The following is a 24,573-nucleotide window of genomic DNA, read 5'->3' as shown; positions in this document are numbered from 1 at the left end:
CATTTAAAATGCAGGTGTAGGGACTTCCCTGGCAGTCCATTGGTTAGGACTCTGTTTCACTGCCGTGGCCGAGTTCAGTCCCTGGTTGGGAAACTCAGATCCTGCAAGCCGTGCAGTGTGGCCAAAAAAAAAAAAAAAAAAAAAATGCAGATGTAATTTTTGTCTCTGAAAACTTTGTGCTTGGGCTTCCTTGGTGGCACAGTGGTTAAGAATCCGCCTGCCAATGCAGGGGACGCGGGTTTGAGCCCTGGTCCAGGAAGATCTCACATGCTGCGGAGCAACTAAGCCCCGTGCCCCACAACTACTGAGCCTGCGCTCTAGAGCCCGCGTGCCACAACTAGTGAAGCCTGCGTGCCTAGAGCCCGTGCTCCGCAACAAGAGAAGCCACTGCAATGAGAAACCCGCGCACCTCAACAAAGAGTAGCCGCCACTCACTGCAACTAGAGAAACTACTCACACAGCAGTGAAGACCCAACATGGCCAAATATAAATAAATAAAATAAATAAATTTTAAAAGAAGAAAAAATCTTTGTGCTTTGGGGAACTCTGGGCTTATTAAATTGTTCCTATGCTCTTACAGTAAGGAACCGTTCCTTTGGTTGAGGAGGTGGTTTCTGGCCTCCAAGTTGAGGGCTCTATCAGCCTATGCTCTTTGAAGGCAAGGTTTTCCCTCCTGCTGTTTAGTTCAGTTCTTGTACATAGTAGCTTCTTTAGCTTCTTAGTGAATATGGATGGTTTGAATGGAAAGTTTAGGTTCAGCTAGAATATTTAAAGAGTGCTTAATGATTTATTTACCTCTTTCCACATGTAGGGTGACCAAAAATTTATTGTTCTAACAGGAATGTGCTCAAACAAAACGTGGATACTTTTGGAAGTGAGAAGAGAGAGACTATTAGTAATTATGTTTCAGACAACAGGCATAAACTTGAACTGTCTTGGGCAAACCAACTAGGAGGTAGGGTCACCCTAGTCTTTTTGTTGTTTTATCATAGCAGAGTCTGTGGTAAAGAATTGGGTGGTGAAGAATTGGGGCTTTTGAGTCACTGATAATACATCCGAGTTCTAATTCTAGCTTGGGCAAGTTAATTAACCTAACTAAAATGAGAACACGGTTTAAATTACTGTGAGGATTAAACGATCTAGTAGTAGTATTATTTTTTTTGCGGTACGCGGGCCTCTCGCTGTTGTGGCCTCTCCCGTTGCAGAGCACAGGCTCCAGATGCGTAGACTCAGCGGCCATGGCTCGTGGGCCCAGCCGTTCCGCGGCATGTGAGATCTTCCTGGACCGGGGCATGAACCCGTGTCCCCTGCATCGGCAGGCGGACTCTCAACCACTGCACCACCAGGGGAGAACCCAATCTAGTAGTATTAAAGCACCTAGGACAGAAAACTCACACTAGTGTGCTCTTATTCAGTGTTAAGTCCCTTGTCCTCTCCTCTCATCATGCCATAACGAGACTTTTTACTTTCAGCTGAGACTGGCTTTGAAAGCTTTTTTTATGGTTAAGATTATGTGAAACATTTCAGTGAATGCAGAACTGTTTTTTGGCTGAGCCATTGAGCTTATTTTTTGTTAAAGTTGTATAATTATGGTGGGCAGGAAATAATAGATCCTAGTTACTCTTTCTCAAAACATTCATGAAAAACTTTTTCCCTGATTATTTTTTGTAGAATTGCTAAAAGATATTTTAATAGTTTATAAAATATAAACTATCTTATATAATATTTAATAGCAATAGAAAGAAGTCACTGGTAACCTTTATTTCAGCTAAATGGAATGATACAAGTAAGTTTTTTTGGTTAGAAAAAAATGATTTAAATGAGAATTTTATTAAGTTTCTGGTCAATATTTATACCATACAGAATTACGTATTTTCTTTTGGAATTTGAATTATTTTTCCCCCTGTATTTTTTATAGATTTCTAGTTTAATCCATTTTAATTACTTTTGATTTTAAAATTTTATTTATTTATTTATTTTTGCTGCGTTGGGTCTTCGTTGCTCTGCGCGGCTTTCTCTAGTGTGGTGAGCAGGGGCTACTCTTCACTGCAGTGCACGAGCTTCTCATTGCAGTGGCTTCTCTTGTCACGGAGCGTGGGCTCTAGGCACGCGGACTTCAGTAGTTGTGGCACGTGGGCTCAGTAGTTGTGGCACGTGGGCTCAGTAGTTGTGGCACGCAGGCTCTAGAGCACAGGCTTGGTAGTTGTGGTGCATGAGCTTTGTTGCTCTGCGGCATGTGGGATCTTCCCAGACCAGGGATCGAACCCGTGTCCCCTGCATTGGCAGGTGGATTCTTAACTACTTTGCCACCAGGGAAACCCTAATTACTTGTGGTTTTTAAAAAAGGAAACTAAAGCAGTTTTTGTTGTACTTTGTGCATTAATACGAAGATCTACATTGTGAACCAAAGGGAAGTATTGTGGTACTAAAACTTCCAACTACTTCTGGTATTGCATGTGATTCCTTACTTAGTAAACAACAGATAATAAGGTAATGCAGAAAGACCTAGGGTAAAGAACAATCACAACAGTAATAGATACAACTAAGAAAACTAAGAGAAATGGGGATTATTTAGTATGTCCATTTAAGTATACAATAAATTGTTGCTGCCTGTAAAATACTGGAGAGTTAGGGAAGATACTCTTGCTAATTTTAACAGCAAGGGATGCTGGTTTAAGCACAGCATATGTTATGGGAGCTTTTAGTGTCTACTTACTTTTAGTACGTAGTAGCTTTTAGTATCCTGGTACTGGAGAAATACAAAAACTACTTTTAAGTGCCATGGCTAGAAATTGAATCCTAATCTAAGCTGCAAAAGGGAAAGTGTAATCAGGATCTGCTGGAGTAATTCTGGGTGGCCTTGGAACCCATCAGACTTCATGAGAATCCTGGTAAGGTTACAACGTTTGTGTTAAAGGGAATTTGCACCTTTATTTGGCATGGATATAGCAGAGAGGGCCACTACCCCTGATTACATATAATTTGCCGTAATACTCTCTCTACAGACTGATTTTTTTTAATACCCTTGCAAACTGATAAAGAAAGAAAACAAGCAAAGAATGATTAACAATTTTTTTAATGTAGAAGTTTTTAATTTTGATGAAGTCAGTTTATCAATATTTTCTTTTATGGTTAGAGCTGCCTGCGTCCTATCTAATTTTTACCTACATCAAGGTCACAAAGATATGTTCTTACGTTTTCTTTTAGAAGCTTTATCATTTTAACTTTTTATTTAAGTCTGATTCATCTCTCACTTCACTTTTGTGTATGGTATGAGGTGTAGGGGTTTGAGGTTCAATCTCTCCCCCTCCCCCTCCTCCATATAGATGTCAAGTGTTCCAGCACCATTTGTCAGAAAAACTTTCCTTTCTCTGTTGAATTGTTTTAGTGCCTTTGTCAAGAACAGTGTCACTGTGTAAGTGTGGGTCTCTTTCTGGACTCTATTCTGTACCATTGATTTGTCTATCCTTACACTAATGCGGTACCATCTTGATTACTGAAACTTTTAGTTAGTCTTGAAATCAGTGTAAACTCCAACTTTGGTCATCTTTTCCAAACTTGTTTGGACTATTCTAGATCCTTTGTATTTCCATAAAAATTTTATTTTATTTTAATTTAATTTTATTTTTGGCTGCGTTGGGTCTTCGTTGCTGTGCACAGGCTTTCTCTAGTTGCGGTGAGTGGGGGCTACTCTTTGTTGCAGTGCGTGGGCTTCTCATTGCGGTGGTTTCTCTTGTTGCGGAGCACGGGCTTGGGCTCAGTAGTTGTGGCTTGCAGACTCTAGAGCGCAGGCTCAGTAGTTGTGGTGCACAGGCTTAGTTGCTCCGCGGCATGTTGGATCTTCCCGGACCAGGGCTCGAACCCGTGTCCCCTGCGTTGGCAGGTGGATTCTTAACCACTGCGCCACCAGGGAAGCCCTGTTTTATTTTACGTTTAAAAATATTTATTTATTTATTTGGTTCCACTGGGTCTTAGTTGCAGCATGCAGGCTCCTTAGTTGTGGCTCACGGGCTCCTTAGTTGTGGCATGAGACCTCTTAGTTGTGGCATGCATGTGGGATCTAGTTCCCTGACCAGGGATTTAACCCGGGCCCCCTGCATTGGGAGCATGGAGTCCCAACCGCTGTGCCACCAGGGAAGTCCCCATATAAATTTTAGACAGAGCTTGTTCATTTCTTCAAAAACCCTTCTGGGAGTTGATTGAAAAATCTATACGTGAATTAGGGGAGAATGTACATGAAGGACGTAATAGTAATACATATATCTGGCAAAAGAATTACATCTATGATACATCAAGGACTTCTATAACTCAGTAATAAGAAGACTAAAATTTTCTCAAATGTGGTCAAAAAACTTTAACAGACATTTCACAAGGGAATTTATACAAATGGCCATTAAGCGTGTGAAACGGTGCTCAACTTCATCAGTCATCAGGGATGTACAAATGAAAGCCACAGTGAGATATTATAATACCAAGTGTTGACAAAGATGGGAAGCAACTAGAATTCTTGCTCGTTGGTGGGAGTGTAAAATAGGAGAACCACTTTGGAAAATTGCTTGGTGGTTTCTTATAAGGGTAAACATATACCTACCTATGACCTAGAAGTTCCATTGCTAGGAATTTACCCAAAGAGAAACGAAAACCCAAATATCCATCAACAGGAGAATAGATAAACAAATTGTGGTTATATTCATTCTTGTAATGGAATCTGATTCAGAAACAAAAAGGAGTGAACTATATGTAGAAACATGGATGAATCTCAAAAGCATACTAAAAGAAAAAGAATCCAGACACAAAAGTATACATGCAGTATGATTCCCTTTATATAATAAATTTCTAGTCTTACAGCGGTTACAGGTGAGGACTCAGGAGTCAGATTGTCTAGATTCAAATCCACATTCCGTATTAAGTGGTATGACCTTGAGTAAGTTACTTAACGTGTAAACCTTTGGTTCCTTATCTGTAAGTGGGATAATAATAGTAACAGTCCTTTTAAACAGAAAATTGTTGGGTGGGTTCTATGTGTTGGAGGTATTATGCTACTGTTAGAATTTTGTAAGAACCCTCTATATGAGATTTAAATTTGTAAAGTGTTGCAAATATTTTTCACAATTTATCATTTACTTTTTTTTTTTTTTTTTTTTTTGCGGTACGTGGGCCTCTCACTGTTGTGGCCTCTCCTGTTGTGGAGCACAGGCTCCAGACGCGCACCGCGGCAGGTGGGATCTTCCCAGACCGGGGCACGAACCTGTGTCCCCTGCGTCGGCAGGCGGACTCTCAACCACTGTGCCACCAGGGAAGCCCTATCATTTACTTTTTTTTTTTTTTAATTTATTTATTTTTGGCTGTGTTGGGTCTTCGTTTCTGTGCGAGGGCTTTCTGTAGTTGCGGCGAGCGGGGGCCGCTCTTCATCACGGTGTGCGGGCCTCTCACTATCGCGGCATCTCTTGTTGCAGAGCACAGGCTCCAGACGCGCAGGCTCAGTAGTTGTGGCTCACGGGCCTAGTTGCTCCGCGGCATGTGGGATCTTCCCAGACCAGGACTCGAACCCGTGACCCCTGCGTTGGCAGGCGGATTCTCGACCACTGCGCCACCAGGGAAGCCCCATCATTTACTTTTTAACTGTATTTTTTTTTTTCTGTGCAGAAATGACACAGTTTAACATGTTTATTGAGATATAATTCCCAGTTGATAAAATTCACTATTTAAAATGTATATGGTTTTAGTATATTCATTGGTTTTAATATGTTCACAGAGTTGCAACAATTAATCTCAGTGTCAGTTTAGAACATTTTCATCAGCCCCCAAAGAAACTCCTGCTTATTAGCAGTCACACCCCGTTCCCCACTTACCCCTGTCCCAACCCTCTGTCCCACACAACCACTGATCATTTTTTTGTTTCTATAGAGCTGCCTTTCTGGATAGCTCATAAATGTAACCATACAGTATGAGGCCTTTGTTTAGAGCTGCCTTTCTGGATAGCTCATAAATGTAACCATACAGTATGAGGCCTTTGTTTACTGGCTTGTTTATTTAGCATAATATTTTCAAGGTTCATCTATGTTATAGCATCTGTTAGTATTCCATCTCTTTCTGTTGACAAATAATATTCCATTATATGGATATACCACATGTTACTTATCCATTCATCAGTTCATGGACATTTGTGTTGTGTCCACCTTTTGGCTATTGTGAATATTACTATAAAGATTCATGTCTAAGTTTTTTTGTGGACCTATGTTTTCATTTCTCTTGGGTATGCCTAGGAAGTGGATTTGCTCTGTCAAAGGTTAACATATGTTTAACCTTTTGAAAAACTGTCAGACTTTTCCCACATGGCTGCACCATTTTACATTCCCACTAGCAATGTATGAGTGTTCCAATTTCTCTACATCCTTGTTACTATCTATCTTTTCTATTATAATCATTCTAGTGGGTTTTATTGTGTTTTTTTAAATATAAATTTATTTATTTATTTATTTATTTATGGCTGTGTTGGGTCTTTGTTGCTGTGCGCGGGCTTTCTGTAGTTGCGGTGAGCAGGGGCTAGTCTTCGTTGTGGTGCGCAGGCTTCTCATTGTCGTGGCTTCTCTTGTTGTGGAGCATGGGCTGTAGGCACGTAGGCTTCAGTAGTTGTGGCACATGGGCTCAGTAGTTGTGGCTTGCAGGTTCTAGAGCGCAGGCTCAGCAGTTGTGGCACACGAGCTTAATTGCTCCGTGGCATGTGGGATCTTCCTGGACCAGGGCTTGAACCCGTGTCCCCTGCATTGGCACGTGGATTCTTAACCACTGCGCCACCAGGGAAGCCCTTTATTGTGGTTTTGATTTGTATTTCCCTGATGGCTAATGATGTTAAATCATCTTTTTATGTGCTTATTAGCCATTGAAATAGCCCCTTGGGAGAAAGATCTATTCACATCCTTTGCCCATTCTTAATTAATTAATTTCTTAAAAAAACATTTTTGGCTGTGCCATGTGGCACATGGGATCTTAGTTTCCTGACCAGGGATTGAACCCGCGTCCCCTGCGGTAGAAGTGCAGAGTCTTAACCACTGGACCACTAGGGAAGTCCCCTTTGCCCATTTTTAAATTGGGTTACTTGTCTTTTTGTTACTGTGTTTTAAGAGCTTTTAAAAATATATTCTGGGAGACGCAAGAGGGAAGAGATATGGGAACATATGTATATGTATAACTGATTCACTTTGTTATAAAGCAGAAACTAACACACCATTGTAAAGCAATTATACCCCAATAAAGATGTTAAAATGTATATATATATATATATATATATTCTGGGTATCAGTCCCTTATCAGATATGTGATTTGCAAATATTTCCTCCTATTTGTGAGTTTTCAATTTCTTGATAGTATCATTTACAGCACTAAAGATATTAAGTCCAGTTTATCTGTTTTGCCATTTGTTGATTTTGCTATTGGTATGTATCTAAGAAGCCATTACCTCATCCAAGGTCATGAAGATTTGCCCGTATGTTTTCTTCTAAGAGTTTTATAGTTTTTGCTCTTAAATTTAGGTCTGTGTTCTCTTTTGAGTTAATTTTTGTGTGTAGTGTAAGAGTTCCAACTTCATTCTTTTGCACGTTACTGTACAGTTGTCATGGCACCATTTGTTGAAAAGGCTGTTCTTTCCCCATTGGATTATCTTGACACCCTTGTGGGACATCAGTTGACTATAAATGTAAGGGTTTATTTCTGGACTCTCAATTGTTCCACTGATTTATATTTCTAGCCTTACATCAGCACCACACATCTTAATACCTACTACAGCTGTGTAGTAAGTTTTTTGTTTTTTAAGTGACTTCTGTCTCCACCTGTTTTTTTCTCTCTTTTTTTAAAAAATTTATTTATTTTTGGCTACGTTGGGTCTTTGTTGCTGCGCGGGCTTTCTCTAGTTGCGGTGAGCGGGGGCTGGCTAGTCTTCATTGCGGTGCGCGGGCTTCTCATTGTGGCGGCTTCTCTTGTTGCGGAGCTCGGGCTCTAGGTGCTTGGGCTTCAGTAGTTGTGGCATGCGGGCTCTAGAGTGCAGGCTCCGTAGTTGTGGTGCACGGGCTTAGCTGCTCCACGGCATGTGGGATCTTACTGGACCAGGTCTCGAACCCGTGTCCCCTGCATTGGCAGGCAGATTCTTAACCACTGTGCCACCAGGGAAGCCCCGTGTAGTAAGTTTTGAAATCAGAAGTATGAATCCTCCAACTTTGTCATTTTCAAGATTGTTTTGGCTGTCCTAGGTCCCTTGCATTTACATATGAATGTTATTTTATTTTTATTTATTCTTTTGGCAATGCCATGGCTTGCAGGATCTTAGCTCCCTGACCAGGGATAGAAACCAGGTCACAGCAGTGAAAGTGCTGAGTCTTAACCATTGGACCACCAGGCAATTCCCTGAATTTTATAAAAATTTATTTATTTATTTTTGGCTGCATTGGGTCCTTGTTGCTGCGTGTGGGCTTCCTTTAGTTGCAGCGAGCGGGGGCCACTCCTCGCTTTGGTGCACGGGCTTCTCATTGTGGTGGCTTCTCCTGTTGCGGAGCACGGGCTCCAGGCGCGCAGGCTTCAGTAGTTGTGGTTCTCAGGCTCAGTAGTTGTGCCTTGTGGGCTCCAGAGCGCAAGCTTAGCAGTCGTGGCGCACAGGCTTAGCTACTCCACAGCATGTGGGGTCTTCCCAGACCAGGGCTCGAACCTGTGTCCCCTGCACTGGCAGGCGGATTCCCAACCACTGCGCCACCAGGGAAGTCTCTCCCTGAATTTTAGAATCAGCTTGTCTATTTCTGCAAAAAAGGCAGCTTGGATTTTGTTTTGTTTTGTTTTGTTTTTTGCGGTACGTGGGCCTCTCACTGTTGTGGCCTCTCCCGTTGCGGAGCACAGGCTCCGGGCGCGCAGGCTCAGCAGCCATGGCTCACGGACCCAGCCGCTCCGCGGCATGTGGGATCTTCCTGGACCGGGGCACGAACCCGCGTCCCCTGCATCGGCAGGTGGACTCTCAACTGCTGTGCCACCAGGAAAGCCCGCAGCTTGGATTTTGATATTTTGATAAGAATTACATTTGATCTGTATATTTTTGACATGTTAAAAATGTTAAATCATTTGATCCATGACCCATGGGATGTCTTCATTTATTTAGTTCTTTAATTTCTTTCAACAATGTCTTGTAGTTCTTTGGTTAAGTGTTTTGTTCTTTTTGATGATATTGTAAATGGAATTATTTCCTTAATTTTATTTTCAGATTGTTCATTACTAGTATATAGAAATATAATTGATTTTTGTATATTGATATTGTATTCTACAAGATTACTGAGCTTATTTATTAGTTCTAATCATTTTTTTTAGTGCATTCCTTAGGATTATCTATCTGTATACAAGATCATGTCATCTATAAATAGAGATAATTTTACTTCTTTCTTTCCAAGCTGGGTGCCTGCACTCTTTCCCTCCCTCCCTTCCTTCCTTTCCCTAATTGCCCTGGCTAGAATTTTTAGTCAGTTTTGTGTTTTTTTTTTGTTTTGTTTTGTTTTTACACGGACCTCTCACTGTTGTGGCCCCTTCCGGACGCGCAGCCTCAGCTGCCATGGCCCACGGGCCCAGCCGCTCCACGGCATGTGGGATCTTCCCGGACCGGGGCACGAACCCGTGTCCCCTGCATCGGCAGGCGGACTCTCAACCACTGCGCCACCAGGGAAGCCCTTTAGTCAGTTTTGAATAGAGGTTGTGAAAGCAGACAACCATGTCTTGTTTCTGATCTTAAGGAGGATAGCATTCTGTCTTTCACTATTAGGTCTGATGTTAGCCATGAGTTTTTCATAAATGTCCTTTATCAGGTTGAGGGAGTTCTCTTCCTTTTTTTTTTTTTAATTTTATTTTTTGGCCGCACCGTGTGCATGTGGGATCTTAGTTCCCCAACCAGGGATCAGACCCGTGCCCCCTGCAGTGGAAGGGCAGAGTCTTAACCACTAGACCACCAGGGAAGTCCCGAGGGAGTTCCTTTCTGTTCCTAGTTTGTTGAGTGTTTTTATTTTGGAATGGTGTTGGATTTTGTCAAAGCATTTTTCTGTTTCTGTTGAGATGATCAAGTGGGTTTTATGCTTTAATGCAGTATAGCACATTGACTGATTTGCAGATATTACACCAACCTTGCATTCCTAGGATAAATTCTACCTTAGTAATGGTGTATTATTCCTTTTATATGCTGTTGCTTTCAGCATATGATACAGTTGACCCTTGAACAATGTGGGTTTGAATTGCATGGGTCTACTTATATGTGGATTGTTTTTCAATAACTGCTTACTGCACCATCTATGGTTGGTTGAATCCATGAATGCAGAACTGTGGATATGGAACCTTAGTTATGGAACTGCACATATGGAGGGCTGACTGTAAAGTTATATGTGGATTTTCAACTGCAAGGAGGGTCAGTGCCCCAAACCCCCATGTTGTTCAAGGGTCACCTGTATTTTGTTGAGGATTTTTGTGTCTATATTAAAAGGGATATTAGTCTGTATAGTCATACCTCGGTATCCATGGGGAATTGGTTCCAGGACCTCCTGTAGATACCAAAGTCTGTGGAAGCTCAAGTCCTTTATATAAAATGGTGGAGTCAGCTCTTCATATCTGTGGGCTCTGCATCTGTGGATATGGAGGGCTGACTGTAGTTTTCTCTTGATGTCTTTGCCTGGTTTTGAAATCAGGGTAATGCTGGTGTCATAGAATTTTTTTTCTGTTACTTGGAAGAGTTTGTGAAGGATTGGTATTAATTCTACTTTAAATGTTCAGTAAAATTCACTGGTAGAGCCATTAGGCATGGGCTTTTCTTTGTGGGGAGTTGGAAGCATTAAATTTTAGATGATTGTATGCATCACACTTCTCATTTTCTGTTCATTTGATCATACAGAAGGATCCATATCCTGACCTGCTGTTTCCTCATTCAGAGTTGTAGGTGTTTGTAAATAATGCAGATTCCTCACTTAACAGTAAACATAGTCTGACACTCATGAGTAATACTTTTTTTTTTTTTTTTAACCAGTACGTGGGCCTCTCACTGTTGTGGCCTCTCCCGTTGCGGAGCACAGCAGCCATGGCTCACGGGCCCAGCCGCTCCGCAGCATGTGGTATCTTCCCGGACCAGGGCACAAACCTGTGTCCGCTGCACCAGCAGGCGGACTCTCAACCACTGCGCCACCAGGGAAGCCCCATGAGTAATACTTTTTTCCTGAACTCCCATGGCACTTTATCTGTATGTCTCTTAAGTGACTTCTCATGTGTGCTTTTTATTGTGGTTATTTATGTTCGAGCCTTAAATTCCCTATTAGACTAAATTCTCTGAAGAAAATATGTTTTTCTACACTACACTTAAGAGTTGAGCAATTGAATAGCTGAATGAGTGAAATGTTGCTTTAATATTTATGTGAAAATAGCATCTCCATTCTTTTTTTGGTCTTATTTCTGTCTTTTAAAATTTTATGGAGTTTATTTATTTGGCCTGATCCTGCTATTTGTGCCATAGCTCTGCAAATTATCAGTGTAGCCTGTAGCTCTAATTCAGTAAATCACATTCAGTCGTAATAGGTTTTGGTTACAGATTGCCTTAGTTATGGGGGAGTGCAGGTGGGAATGCCAGTTATTTTGTTACCTTAATACTTGGCCTTTTATGTGAGCTACAGCCTATAACCTGCTACAGACTGTCTTTAGTCCTTTAAATGCTTTAAAGCTATAGTTGTTCCCATAAGAGCTGTACCTTTACTCAGCCTTTTCTGTGCTAGTATTGATAAATTTAGGAATTACTTCTTTTTTTAAAAATTTATTTATTTTTATTTAATTTATTTTATTTTTGGCTGCACTGGGTCTTCGTTGCTGTGCGCCAGCTTTCTCTAGTTGCGGAGAGCAGGGGCTACTCTTCCTTGCGGTGCGCGGGCTTCTTGTTGCGGTTGCTTGTCCTGTTGCGGAGCACGGGCTCTAGAGTGCAGGCTCAGTAGTTGTGGCACATGGGCTCAGTAGTTGTGGCTCGCGGGCTCTAGAGCGCAGGCTCAGTAGTTGTGGCGCCCGGGTTTAGTTGCTCCGCGGCATGTGGGATCTTCCTGGACCAGGGCTTGAACCCATGTCCCCTGCATTGGCAGGCGGATTCTTAACCACTGCCCCACCAGGGAAGCCAGGAATTACTTCTTAAAGGCAGTTATGATTGAACTCTCTTTAGATATCTGACTAATTCAGTGATTCTCAATCTGCTGTTCTCTGAGATATTTCAATGAATATTTTGCTGTAGAATGGTCAAATAAGTTGGGAATTTCTCTTGGAGAGAGACTAAGAGCACATTAGCATATTGAAGACTAAAGAATCTTAAGTCTGACTTCAATGCATTAATATTTTTAATATTCATGGTCATTTGTTAATATCTTGAGGTCGTACTCAGAGAAGCAAACTTTGGGAAATGCTTCTCTAAATGATTGGTATGAAACCAATTTGGGGTAGCATTTATAAAGAGAAATCAGAAGTGAAAATAGAGTTAAGTATGGAAAGTCTAAATGTGTAGGTCTTAAGACAGATACTTAATGGTCATAATTGTGACTGACTATTTTATTAGGTGGTCATGATATATCATGTTCTTAACCATTGCTGTTAGGAAAAAAAGATTAAAAAAAATTAAAATCCAAGCTAAAAACAGTTTCTTAGACTAGGCTACCGTTTGAACGGTGCCTCTTAGCTCATCTCTATTCAGAGATAGGGTGGATTTCCCTCCAAGTGGGTATCTTCGTTAGACTTTTCATTTGGAGGAAGATGGAAATTCTGTCCTCAGCTAAGAATTGGCAGTTGACGCAGGTGTCCTTCAGGTTCTTGTCTAGAAGTAACACCTTGATCTCTCACCTCCCTATATTTATCTAGGCTTGCCTGAGAGACAAATTTTAAGGAGGATTCCCTGAAAGATACTCAGTTCATGCAGTCTCCTATTCTTGTTCAACAAGGATGGATAATGAATGATTGAACACATTCTGCTTAAGTTACCCGACTTTTGTTATCTTTTGATTTGTCTTATTTAAACTTTTGTCCCCAAATCATGTGTCCAGGATATGAGTAGAGACCTATGGTCATTGACTACAGATTGTCTTTATACAGAAAGTAACATTAGAACTAGAGTTTTGTAGCCTTGACATTTAAGACTGTGCTTTGTAAAGCAAATTAATATGGTCATTTGTAAATATCAGAACCAAATAGATTCATGAGATAGGGACTCTTTGCCCAAATAGTTTAGTAAGTTTGTTTAGTAAGGGAGCTAAGGTGTGCATGTATACAGTTAATTGACTGTAAGATCATACAAGTGTCATGCTTTCCATAAATAACCATGCAGATGTTCAAAGAAGAGAATAGTCTTAGCTAAGAATAATCTAAAAGTGTTTCCTGGAACAGTGTATTTCACTCATTTTGTCTTTGAAGGATTTCATTTCAGCTTGGTGAGACTTCTCTTTCAGAGATGTTATTCCTAGGATAAGGGCAAGACAGCATCCATAAAGGCATAGCAGTAATTAGAGAGTGCAAAGCAGTTCAGTCCAGGACCATATATGGATACAGGTAGGTAAGTTTGAGTATGATTTGAAGGCAGACACTTTACCATGGATATCAAGCTTAGTCAGGGGACCTAAAGGGTGATCATAGTCCAGTTGCAGGATAATCAGGATTAAAGAGCCAGAGTTCAGGGTATGGACCAGGCCAATCAATGGTGAATTGCTCTAACATCATGTATTAATCCTTTGAAATGGCAGTAAGAGCCTGTGGTTGGAGGAGTTTTAAAGAGCTCTTCACGTGAATATTGGGATGGATCTGAGAGGAAGTTATGAGACATTTTCAGGGTATTCTTAATTTGTGTCAAGTATAGGGAAATAGTAAAATTGGAAAAGTAGCTTGAAGCCAGATGATAAAGGTCTTTGAATCTCTGGTTGAGGAATTTAGACTTCATTGGATTTTGGAAAGCTATTTTGGGATAACAACATAATCAGAGTGATGTTTTGGAAATACTGATCTGGAAGTAGCTGCCAAGATGGATCAGAGGGAGAAGTACCTGGAGGTGGGAAGCCAAATTAGGCAGCAGTAGTCTGGGTGTGTGAGTACATGTGAATGTACTTAATGGCACTGAATTTTCTACTTACAAATGATTAAAGTGGTAAATTTTATGTTATGTATATTTTACAACAGTAAAAATCTAATCAAACACTTTAAAAATATTCCTTGACTCTCCAGATATCATCATAAGACTTATTCTTGTGGAGATATGTCATGAACTTCATGTACCTCCTCCTTTAGCCTTGTGGAAATAAGAAAGTGCTATTTCATGATTGCTATTTCAACTATCAATGGTGATATGCTACAGAGGTGATTCTGGGAGAATCAGACTATAGGATTGATGTGTACTTGGTGTCACAGGGGGCACATTGAGCATTGTAAGACCATACAAGTAACTCTGATCTTTCCTGGACAAATTGGTTTTGACTTCATGTTATTATGCAGCCCAGATACTGAGGAATTATTTTAAAAAGTAGTTCCTTTTGGGCTTCCCTGGTGGCTCAGTGGTTGAGAGTCCGCCTGCCGATGCAGGGGACACGGGTTCGTGCCCCGGTCCGGGAAGATCCCACATGCCGCGGAGCGGCTGGGCCCGTGAGCCGTGGCCGCTGAGCCTGCGCGTCCGGAGCCTGTGCTCCGCAACCGGAGAGGCCACAACAGTGAGAGGCCCGCGTACCGCAAAGAAAAAAAAGAAAGAAAAAAAGTAGTTCCTTTTGAATCACCCAGTATTTCTTTGTAGTCATACCTTCATACCGCCTTAATTAGGACCATTTTAATATCAGCTAAATTAAGTAGAGCATAATATCAATTTTTAAAAATAAATTTATTTTATTATTATTTTTATTTTTGGCTGCACCGGGTCTTTGTTTTTGTCACGCGGGCTTCCTCTAGTTGCGGCAAGCGGGGGCTGCTCTTCGTTGCAGTGCGTGAGCTTCTCATTGCGGTGGCTTCTCTTGTTGCGGAACACGGGCTCTAGGCGCGCGGCCTTCAGTAGTTGTGGCACGCAGGATCAGTAGTTGCGGCTCGCGGGCTCTAGAGCACAGGGTCAGTAGAGGCACACGGGCTTAGTTGCTCCATGGCATGTGGGATCTTCCCGCACCAGGGCTCAAACCTGTGTCCCCTGAATTGGCAGGTGGATTCTTAACCACTACGCCGCCAGGGAAGCCTGAGCATAATATCAGTTATTTTGTAATAAAATCTTAGGAGGGTGCCAAGCAACAATTTTTTTTCATTTTTTCATTCAACTACAGATGATTTACAATATTGTGTTAGTTTCAGGTGTACAGCATAGTGGTTCAGTTTCACATACACACACACACACACACACACACACACACACACACACACACAATAAATCCTGGTTGTTTATCTATTTTAATTTAGTGGTGTGTATCTGTTAATCCCATACTCCAAACTTATCCACCTCCCCCCTTTCCCCTTTGGTAACCATAAATTTGATTTCTATGTCCCTTGCCCCTTTGGTAACCATAAGTTTGTTTTCTATGTCTGTGAGTCTGTTTCTGTTTTGTGAATAAGTTCATTTGTATTATTTTTTAGATTCCATGTGTAAGTGATGGCATATAATATTTGTCTTTCTCTATTTGACTTCACTAGTATGATAATCTCTAGGTCCATCCATGTTGCTGCAAATAGCAATATTTCACTCTTTCTGGCCGAATAATATTCCATTGTTTATGTATACTACATCTTCTTTTTTTTTTTTGCAGTACGCGGGCCTCGCACTGCTGTGACCTCTCCCGTTGTGGAGCACAGGCTCCAGATGCGCAGGCTCAGCGGCCATGGCTCACGGGCCCAGCCGCTCCGCGGCATGTGGGATCTTCCCGGACTGGGGCACGAACCCGTGTCCCCTGCATCGGCAGGTGGACTCTCAACCACTGCGCCACCAGCGAAGCCCCGAATCTTCTTTATCCATTGATCTGTTGCTTCCATGTCTTGGCTATTATAAATAGTGCTACTATGAACATTGGGGTGCATGTATCTTTTTGAATTAGAATTTTTGTCTTTTCCAGATATATGCCCAAGGGTGGGATTGCTGGATCATATGGTAACTTTATTTTTAGTTTTTTAAGGAACCTCCATCCAACAGTGTAGGAGGGTTCCCTTTTCTCCACACCCTCTCCAGCATTTATTATTTGTAGACTTTTTGATGATGGCCATTCTGATGGATGTGAGGTGATACCTCATTGTAGTTTTGATTTGCATTTCTCTGATAATTAACATTGTTGAGCATCTTTTTGTGTTCCTGTTGGCCACCTGTATGCCTTCTTTGGAGAAATGTCTATTTAGGTCTTCCAAGCAGCAATTTTATATGCTTTAATTTGTATGTATGTGTATCAAGATGAATTATATGTATTCTCTAAGGTAGTTTTGCTTTATTTTTAAAACCAAGTTTCTTTGAAATCTTCTGGAATGGGTACCTGTTAGGTCTCATTTTGAGAAGTAGAATTTATTGAAGTCCTTTATAAAAGACTTTTATTAAAAAGTCTTTTATAAAGACTTTTATAAAAAGTATTTAAAGTATTTTTTTTTTTTTTTATTTAGTTTTGGCTGTGTTGGGTCTGAAAGGCTGCACGTGGGCTTTATTTTTAGTTGCGGCAAGCAGGGGCTACTCTTCCTTGCATTGTGTGGGCTTCTCATTGCGGTGGCCTCTCTTGTTGTGGAGCATGAGCTCTAGGTGCGCGGGCTTCAGTAGCTGTGGCTCACGGGCTTTAGAGTGCATGCAGGCTCAGTATTTGTGGCGCATGGAGCTGCATGTGGTTTCTTCCCGGACCAGGGCTCGAATCCATATCCCCTGCATTGGCAGGCGGATTCTCAACCACTGCACCACCAGGGAAGCCCTAAAGTATTTTTTAACCTCTTTTTTCTTTAACTGTTCCCAAGATTGATATTTTATATACCATGAAATTCACCTCATTTAAATGTACAATTCAGTGATTTTTAGCAAAATTACAAAATTGTGCAAACATCACCACAATGTGGATTTACATTTCTACCTCCCCTAAAAAAGATCTCTAGTATCCATTGGTAGTCACTCCCCCTTTGTACCCCCAGTGAACCACTGATCTACCTTTTGTCTCTATAGATTTCCTTTTCTGGATATTTCATATAAATGGAATTCTACAGTATGTGGTCTTTTATGTCTGACTTCTTTTCCTTAACATAAAATTTTGAGGTTCGTTCATGTTATTGCATGTATCAATTGTTTATTCCTTTTTATTGCTGAATAATAGTATTCCATTGTCCAGACATGCCATATTTTATTTATCCATTCACCATTTGATGGACATTTAGATTATTTCACTTTTTGACTATTATGAATAATACTGCTGTGAACATTCACATAAAAGGCTTTGAGTGGTGGACATGTGTTTTCATTTCTCTTGAATAGATAACTGGGAGAGGAAGTGCTAGGTCATATGGTAACTATATTCAAATTTTCAAGCAACTACCAAACTTGTTTATAGTGGCTATAATATTTTACATTTTCACCAGCAATGTATGAGGGTTTCAGTTCCACATCTTCCCCCAACAATTGTTTTTGTTTTTTTACTGTAGCTGTTCTAGTGGGTATAAAGTAGTATCCCTCTGTAATTTTAATTTGCAATTTTTGATGTTGAGCATCTCCATGTGCCTGTTAAGCCATTTGTATATCCTCTTTGGTAAAATGTCTGTTCAAAGTCTTTTGCCCATTTTTTAGTTATCTTCTTACTGAGTTGTAAGAGTTCTTTATAAATACATATCTAAAGTCATGAGGATTTTTTTTTTTCTTGTAGAAGTTTTATATTTTGGGGTTTTACACCTGGGTCTCTGATCCATTTTGAGTTAATTTTTGCGCATGGTATGAGGTAATGGTTTAAATTCAACTTTTTTTTTTTTTAAAGTGAGAAAAGGACCTATTTCATTGGTCACTGTGCAGATTTTTTTAAAATTAATTAATTAATTAATTAATTTTTGGCTGTGTTGGGTCTTCGTTTCTGTGCGAGGGCTTTCTCTAGTTGCAGCAGTCGGGGGCCGCTCTTCATCGCGTTGTGTGGGCCTCTCACTATCGTGGCCTCTCTTGTTGCGGAGCACAGGCTCCAGATGTGCAGGCTCAGTAGTTGTGGCTCACGGGCCTAGTTGCTCCGCGGCATGTGGGATCTTCCCAGACCAGGGATTGAACCTGTGTCTCCTGCGTTGGCAGGAGGATTCTTAACCACTGTGCCACCAGGGAAACCCCTAAATTAAACTTTTATATGTGTTATATATTCAGTTGTCCAGCACAGTTTGTTGAAGACTGTCCTTTCCCCCATTGAAATTGCCTTGGCGCCTTCATTGAAAATTAATTGACCATAAATGTAAGGGTTTATTTCTGGATATTTCAGGTCTATTTCATTGGTCTGTGTGGTTATCCTTATGCCAGTACCACACTGTCCTGGTGACTGTAGCTTTATGATATATTTAAAATCAGAAAGTATAAGTGAGTAAGCCCTGTACTTTTTCAAAATTATTTTGACTATCCTAATTCCTTTGTGTGTCCCTATAAATTTAATAATCAGCTTGTCAATTTTGGGGGGGAAAAAAGCCTACTAGGAGTTTAATAGGGATTATGTTGAATCTGTGGCTGAATTGGGAGAGAATTTTTAACATTCTCTTAAGGAGAAAGATTGTATTAGGAAATTTTTAAAATCTGTAATAAAAAGAGAAGACAACTCAAGATAAAGATGTTCTGGTTTCCTTTAAAGATTATACTTTAATTTATTAGATTATGAACTTTTACAAGTAATTTACTATATATTGAGTACTCACTGTATGTCAGATGATGGGCTGATTGCTCTGTGATATCCCATTATTTAATCTTGGCTCGGCCCCTTAACTCTTTAAAGATAACCAGTTATAAGGAAGAAGATGCTACATGAAAGACAGTTGGGGGGAAGGTTGTTAACACTGATTGATTCTCTAGTGAAGATGTTCTTAGTATAACATTGTCCTTAACAACATAAGGTAGCAAAGAGAATGCTCAGGTTTCTCACCCTCACTTTTATTCTCTTTGTTCTAGTTTTCTAAATCATCTCTAAATCTTTATACTATATGACATGTTTATAAGGGATTGTAAAATACTCTGCCAGTATATCTATTCCCTTGTAAGTGGACTACCTCACACATATGTATGAATGTAAATACAAAGTGAAAAAGGGAGCAGCTGTTTTGAAGGGTGATGCTGAGAACATGTGCTCCTCTATGAGGTGTACAACAGTGAACTTGTGGTACAGATTTGGATAGTTGTGAGTAATTATTAATTGTAAGATGAAAGAGAATTGAGTATATATTTTAAGGCACTGCTTCAAAAAAGTATCAAGAATTTTCATTGTGACAGGTGACAGTATTTCTAGTTTGGTGTTTTTCTCATCCTTTTAACTTCTGCATTTGCATTAGGAGGCAATGCCTAACAAGAACTTCATCATGGTCTTTCTGTAGACTGCTGTATTCTCTTCTTGTGTCTAGAAGGTCTGATTTCTCTTCATATTGATAGCAAGCAGGCAAAATAAAGGGAGAATGAATAGCATTTCATCTTTCACTACTTATCTCCATTCTGCAGCCGTGCAGTCGGAAACCCTTGTGCATGAAGACAGATTTGTTCTATGGCCTCGGAGTTGGGTGCCGGGGACGATGGCGGCTTCACTGAGCTGGCAAAGCCCCTCTATCTTCAGTACCTGGAGAGGGCCCTCCGGTTGGACCATTTCCTGCGACAAACATCAGCCATCTTCAACAGGAATATTTCTAGGTATGGTATCCCATCTTCCCAATATAACGTTTCACCACATTTCTGATTCCCATCATTCCTGTAGATTTTATGGTTAAAGTATCTTTTATGGGTTTTGGGATGTTTGATTTTTTTTTTTCCTTCTTTCTTTCAAATAAAATACAGTCAGCTTAATCAGAGGATCAATTTCTTCTGTAAAGTGTTCAGTCTGCTAACCATAAATTATAATATTTTGCTGGGTCGGCTGTTATTGTGGATTCACCATTCTTCAATTTATAGTGATGAAAGTGAAGATGGACTGGATGACAATAATCCTTTATTACCCCAATCTGGGGATCCCTTGATACAAGTTAAGGAAGAACCTCCAAATTCATTGCTTGGTGAGACTTCTGGAGCAAGTAGTTCTGGAATGTTAAACACATATTCATTGAATGGAGTTCTACAGTCAGGTCAGTGTGGTGTGAGATCCCTCTTTGGACTATCAGTTCTTTTGGGGCAAGTGTCCTTTCATTTTTTTATTCTTTATGTTTCTTTACACAGAAACAAAATCTGACAAAGGGAATTTATATAACTTCTCTAAGTTGAAGAAAAGCAGAAAGTGGCTAAAGGTAAGAGATAAGGCAGAATGTTTATAATTCAAATAACCTACTAAAATTACAAATAGAAGGAGAGGTTACTGACTAATTATGGCATATTGGCAGAGATTTTCCAAGACATGAGTCTTTTATTCTGGGTGTGGTTGGTTTTTTTTTTTTGGTGGTACGTGGGCCTCTAACTGTTGTGGCCTCTCCCATTGCGGAGCACAGGCTCCGGACACGCAGGCTCAGCGGCCATGGCTCACGGGCCCAGCCGCTCCGCAGCATGTGGGATCTTCCCGGACCGGGGCACGAACCCGTGTCCCCTGCATCGGCAGGCGGACCCTCAACCACTGCGCCACCAGGGAAGCCCTGGGTGGCTTCTATAATCTCTATAATCTCTAAGAGATTATAGAGAAAAATCTAGAGGACTCAATGAAGTTCATTTTAGCAAACATTTTTGGGAATGAAGCCCTATACTGAGCAAGGGAGTACAGAAATATATCAGATAAGATCCTTGCTCTCACTGGCTTGTAATCAGGATTATTAATCTGTTTTTTTTTATTAGTCACTGAGTAGTTCATTCATCCAACAGGTGTTGATTGGCACGTACTGCCTTGGGAGATACTATTGTAGATAGATAGAGTTCCTGCCCTGAGGAGCTTACATTCTAATGTAGGGAGGCAGTGAGTAAGCCTGTAAATAAGAAATAAATACAGTTTCTTTAAAGAGGTAACATTTCAACTGATTGCTGAATGATCAGAAGGAACTATGTGAAGGTTTAAGATAAGAGCATTTCAATCAGAAGGAACAATGGCAGAAGTCCTGAGAAAGGAAGCAACTTGGTATGTTTGGGGAAGAAAGGAGGTTGGTATAGCTGGAGCACAGTAAATGAGAGGATAGTAGAAACTGAGGTTGTTAGCTGATCACGTTGGGCCTTGTACACTATGTTACGGAATTTGTATTTTAACTCTTGTTACAGTGCTAAGCAGTTGGAGTGTTTGTAAGCAAGGCAGTGACAATCTCATTTATACTCTTACAAGATTACTGTCATTAGCTAGACTGAATTAAGGTTAGCATTTCTTTTATTGAAACTAATTATTTCTCTATTTTATACTTTTCTTATGAAGAGCTCAAAGTAATTTAAAGGTAGTCTATTATTTTTATCACCAGCCCCTTTAAAACGCTCATGTGGAAAAGGCCTGATTAGCTTCACATCAATGAGGTTTTAAACTGTTGGGAATGCAGTAACCTTATGCTTGGCCATCACATTTTAAAAAATTGAGATGTAATTCACATGCCATAAAATCTACCCTTTTAAAGTGTATAATTTAATAATTTTTAGTACTTTCATAAAGTTAATACAGCCATTACCACTATCTAATTCCAGAACATTTTCAACACTCCAGGAAGAAACTGTTCATTAACAGTCACCCTTTCTCTACTTTCCCCAGCCCTTGGGAGCCACTAACCTGTTTTCTGTCTCTGTGGATTTGCCTATCCTGGACATTTCATATAAATGAAAACATAAAATATGGCCTTTTATGTCTGGCTTCTTTTACTTAGCATAATGTTTTCAAGGTTCATTCGTGTTGTGGCACATGTCGGTACTACTTCCTTCATTTTAGTGGCTGAATAATTCTTCGTTATCTGGATAATACCACATTTTGTTTATCCATTCATCAGTTAATGGATTTTGGGGTTGTTTCCCCTTTATTAGGCATCACAGCTTGTTTTCTGTATTATATCTTTATGCCCTATAGTAGCTTTTTAGGTTTTGTTTAGTTTTTTGCCTTGGTATTTGACATTTATTTAAATTACCTTATGTGTAGCGTATGTACTAAGTGAAATTTAGCCTTGTTGCTGTTGATAGCATTTCTCATGTTTTGGCGCTCTTTCATTCGTGACTACTAGGTTTAATTGGTATCTTTTTGTTTTTTAGATGAATTGGTAAAGAATAGTATAAGGGAAACTGGAATGACTATCCTCCAGCTGTTTTTGTCATTGTTTTGGGATCTGGAAAAAACCCTTGGATTATAAAAGGAATTGCTTCATATCAGAGGTTCCATTTCCATTTCCTCCCTTTTTCAGAGCATTCTGCTAAGTGATGAATCCAGTGAGGCAGATTCTCAGAGTGAAGACAATGATGAAGAAGAAGAAGAAGAAGAAGAAGAAGAACTCAATCTCAGCAGAGAAGAACTTCATAATATGTTGCGACTGCACAAATATAAGAAACTTCACCAGAATAAGTATAGTAAAGACAAGGAGGTAAGGGTTTCAGGAGAAATCTCAGATTTTCATGCTGGGTATTTACCCTCTGGTTTATATTAATTGAAAATACATCATTTTAACTTTATATTTAGGTGGTGGTTGTGGTTGTTCTGATAATTGAAATATACTTCACATACCAAAAAAATTCAGCCTTTTAATGTACACAGTTCAGTTGGTCTTAGTATATTCATAGAGTTTGTAACTATCATCACTTTCTAATTTTGGAACATTTTCTCACCCCAAAAAGAAATCTCATTTCTCTTAGCTCTTGCCCCTCATTCTCTTTCTTTCTTTTTTTTTTTTTTTTTTTTTAATTTTTTACATTTTTAAATTTTTTGCCGTGTGGCTTGCAGGATCTCAGTTCCCCTACCAGGGATTGAACCTGGGCCACAGCAGTGAACGTCTGGAATCCTAACCACTAGGCCAGCAGGGAACTCCCCCCTCTCATTCTCTTCATTCCCCTCAGCCCCAGACAGTCATCAGTCCACCATTTGTCTCTATAAATGTGCCTATTCTAGACACTTCATACAAATGGAACAACATGTGTCCAGCTTCTCTCACTTAGCATAAGGTTTTCAGGGTTCATTCATGTTGTAGCATGTATTAGTACCTCATTCCATTTTATTACCAAATAATATTCCATTGTATGGACATAGTGCGTTTTATTTATCCATGCATCATTTGATGAACTAATTGGATTGCTTCTACTTTTTGGGTTTTATGGATTGTAGCTATGAATAGTGACTTGTTTCACTTTTTGGCTCGTATGAATAATGCTGCCCTGAAGATTTGTGTGCAGATTTTCGGTGTGGACAGGTATTTTTATTTCTCTTGGGTATATACCAAGGAAAAGAATTGCTGGGTCATATGATAAAACTATGCTTACCCTTTGGGGGAACTGTCAGGCTGTTTTCCAAAGCAGCTGCACCATATAAATTCTTGTGGTTGCTTTTTAATGCAGTTGTTCTTTGGAAGTGTTCCTATCTTGGAAAAACTCCCTTTCTTCACATACTAACATTAGATTGATGATAGTTTTATGTGGCAACTATTTGAATGGTGTTACAAACGCCTTCTGATTTTTGTCAGGAGTGTAGCACTTTGTACATAATGAGCAATAGAATATTTGAAGACCTAAAACATTCCAGCAATTAGTTAAGGTCCAAAGTCAGTTCAGAAAGCTTTGAATAATATGCTAAAAGTTATAAACCTGTAGAAGTAATAAATAGTAAGATGTATGAAGATGTATGACTTTTGACTTAGACAAGGAGTTCCTTTTTAAAGTACAGTGCTAAGGCAGTTGGTGCTCAAAATACTTGGTCTTCTTAAAATTGAAGTAAAAGCCACATGTGGGAAAGTCCACAGATTTTAAGTTTACAGCTGTGTGAATGCTTTAACAGAGGACCTTGTAATAGTTCTCCATGTCACTCTTCTATCCTAGTTTCAGTCTTTGAACAACTCATTTGCCTGTAATTCAGGAAAGAGATTCTGCAGTGGACTATCTAATTTTATTTATCTTCGTATTTACCCGTTAGTAATAGGTCAGACAAAATTTGAGCTTTGGAGGTCAATTTGAATGAAATGTTTGAAAAGATTAAGTACTCTCTAGACAGAAAAAAAATAGATTATTCATATGTTAGAATTCTGGTAACAAAGACACTATGTATAATATTGTCAGACTCTTAGTGGGAAATGAAGAGAGAAGACTTCAGAGATTGAAGAATTGTCATGGCTGGGGACTATTCAAACTAAATATAAGACTAAGAGCTGGGAAAGCAGGCATTAGAAACCTTAATAAATCTGGGGACCTATCGGTAGTAGAAGTATGGTTTATTTCTTGTTGATGAATTGAAGAGGAGACCTTTCTGCAATGATAAATATGTGTCAGGACAAAGTAAATATTCTGGTGGA

The 24,573-nt window shown here is 39.9% G+C and overlaps 1 protein-coding gene and 1 long non-coding RNA gene across 4 annotated transcripts in view; both read left to right on the top strand.

Moving 5' to 3' along the window:
- Nucleotides 1-24,573, top strand: part of LOC113608041 (uncharacterized) — a 542,162-nt gene that overhangs the window by 45,716 nt on the left and 471,873 nt on the right. The window lies entirely within an intron of this gene.
- The window catches only part of INO80 (INO80 complex ATPase subunit), a 131,884-nt gene that overhangs the window by 9,861 nt on the left and 97,450 nt on the right, over nt 1-24,573 (top strand). For all 3 annotated transcript variants that reach the window (XM_027083906.1, XM_027083908.1, XM_027083907.1), the window contains exons 2-5: nt 19,655-19,840; nt 20,099-20,268; nt 20,360-20,427; nt 22,486-22,662. In XM_027083906.1, the coding sequence (XP_026939707.1) occupies nt 19,698-19,840; nt 20,099-20,268; nt 20,360-20,427; nt 22,486-22,662 (558 nt within the window). In that variant the 5' untranslated portion in view covers nt 19,655-19,697. The remainder of the gene's footprint in view (nt 1-19,654; nt 19,841-20,098; nt 20,269-20,359; nt 20,428-22,485; nt 22,663-24,573) is intronic.

This window comes from Aethalodelphis obliquidens, unplaced genomic scaffold (genome assembly GCF_003676395.1).
Source record: "Aethalodelphis obliquidens isolate GAN/ISIS:26980383/991018 unplaced genomic scaffold, ASM367639v1 scaffold51, whole genome shotgun sequence".
Taxonomy (NCBI): domain Eukaryota; kingdom Metazoa; phylum Chordata; class Mammalia; order Artiodactyla; family Delphinidae; genus Aethalodelphis; species Aethalodelphis obliquidens.
Note: the sequence above shows the minus strand (reverse complement) of the source record. Positions and strands in the feature narration are given on the sequence as shown.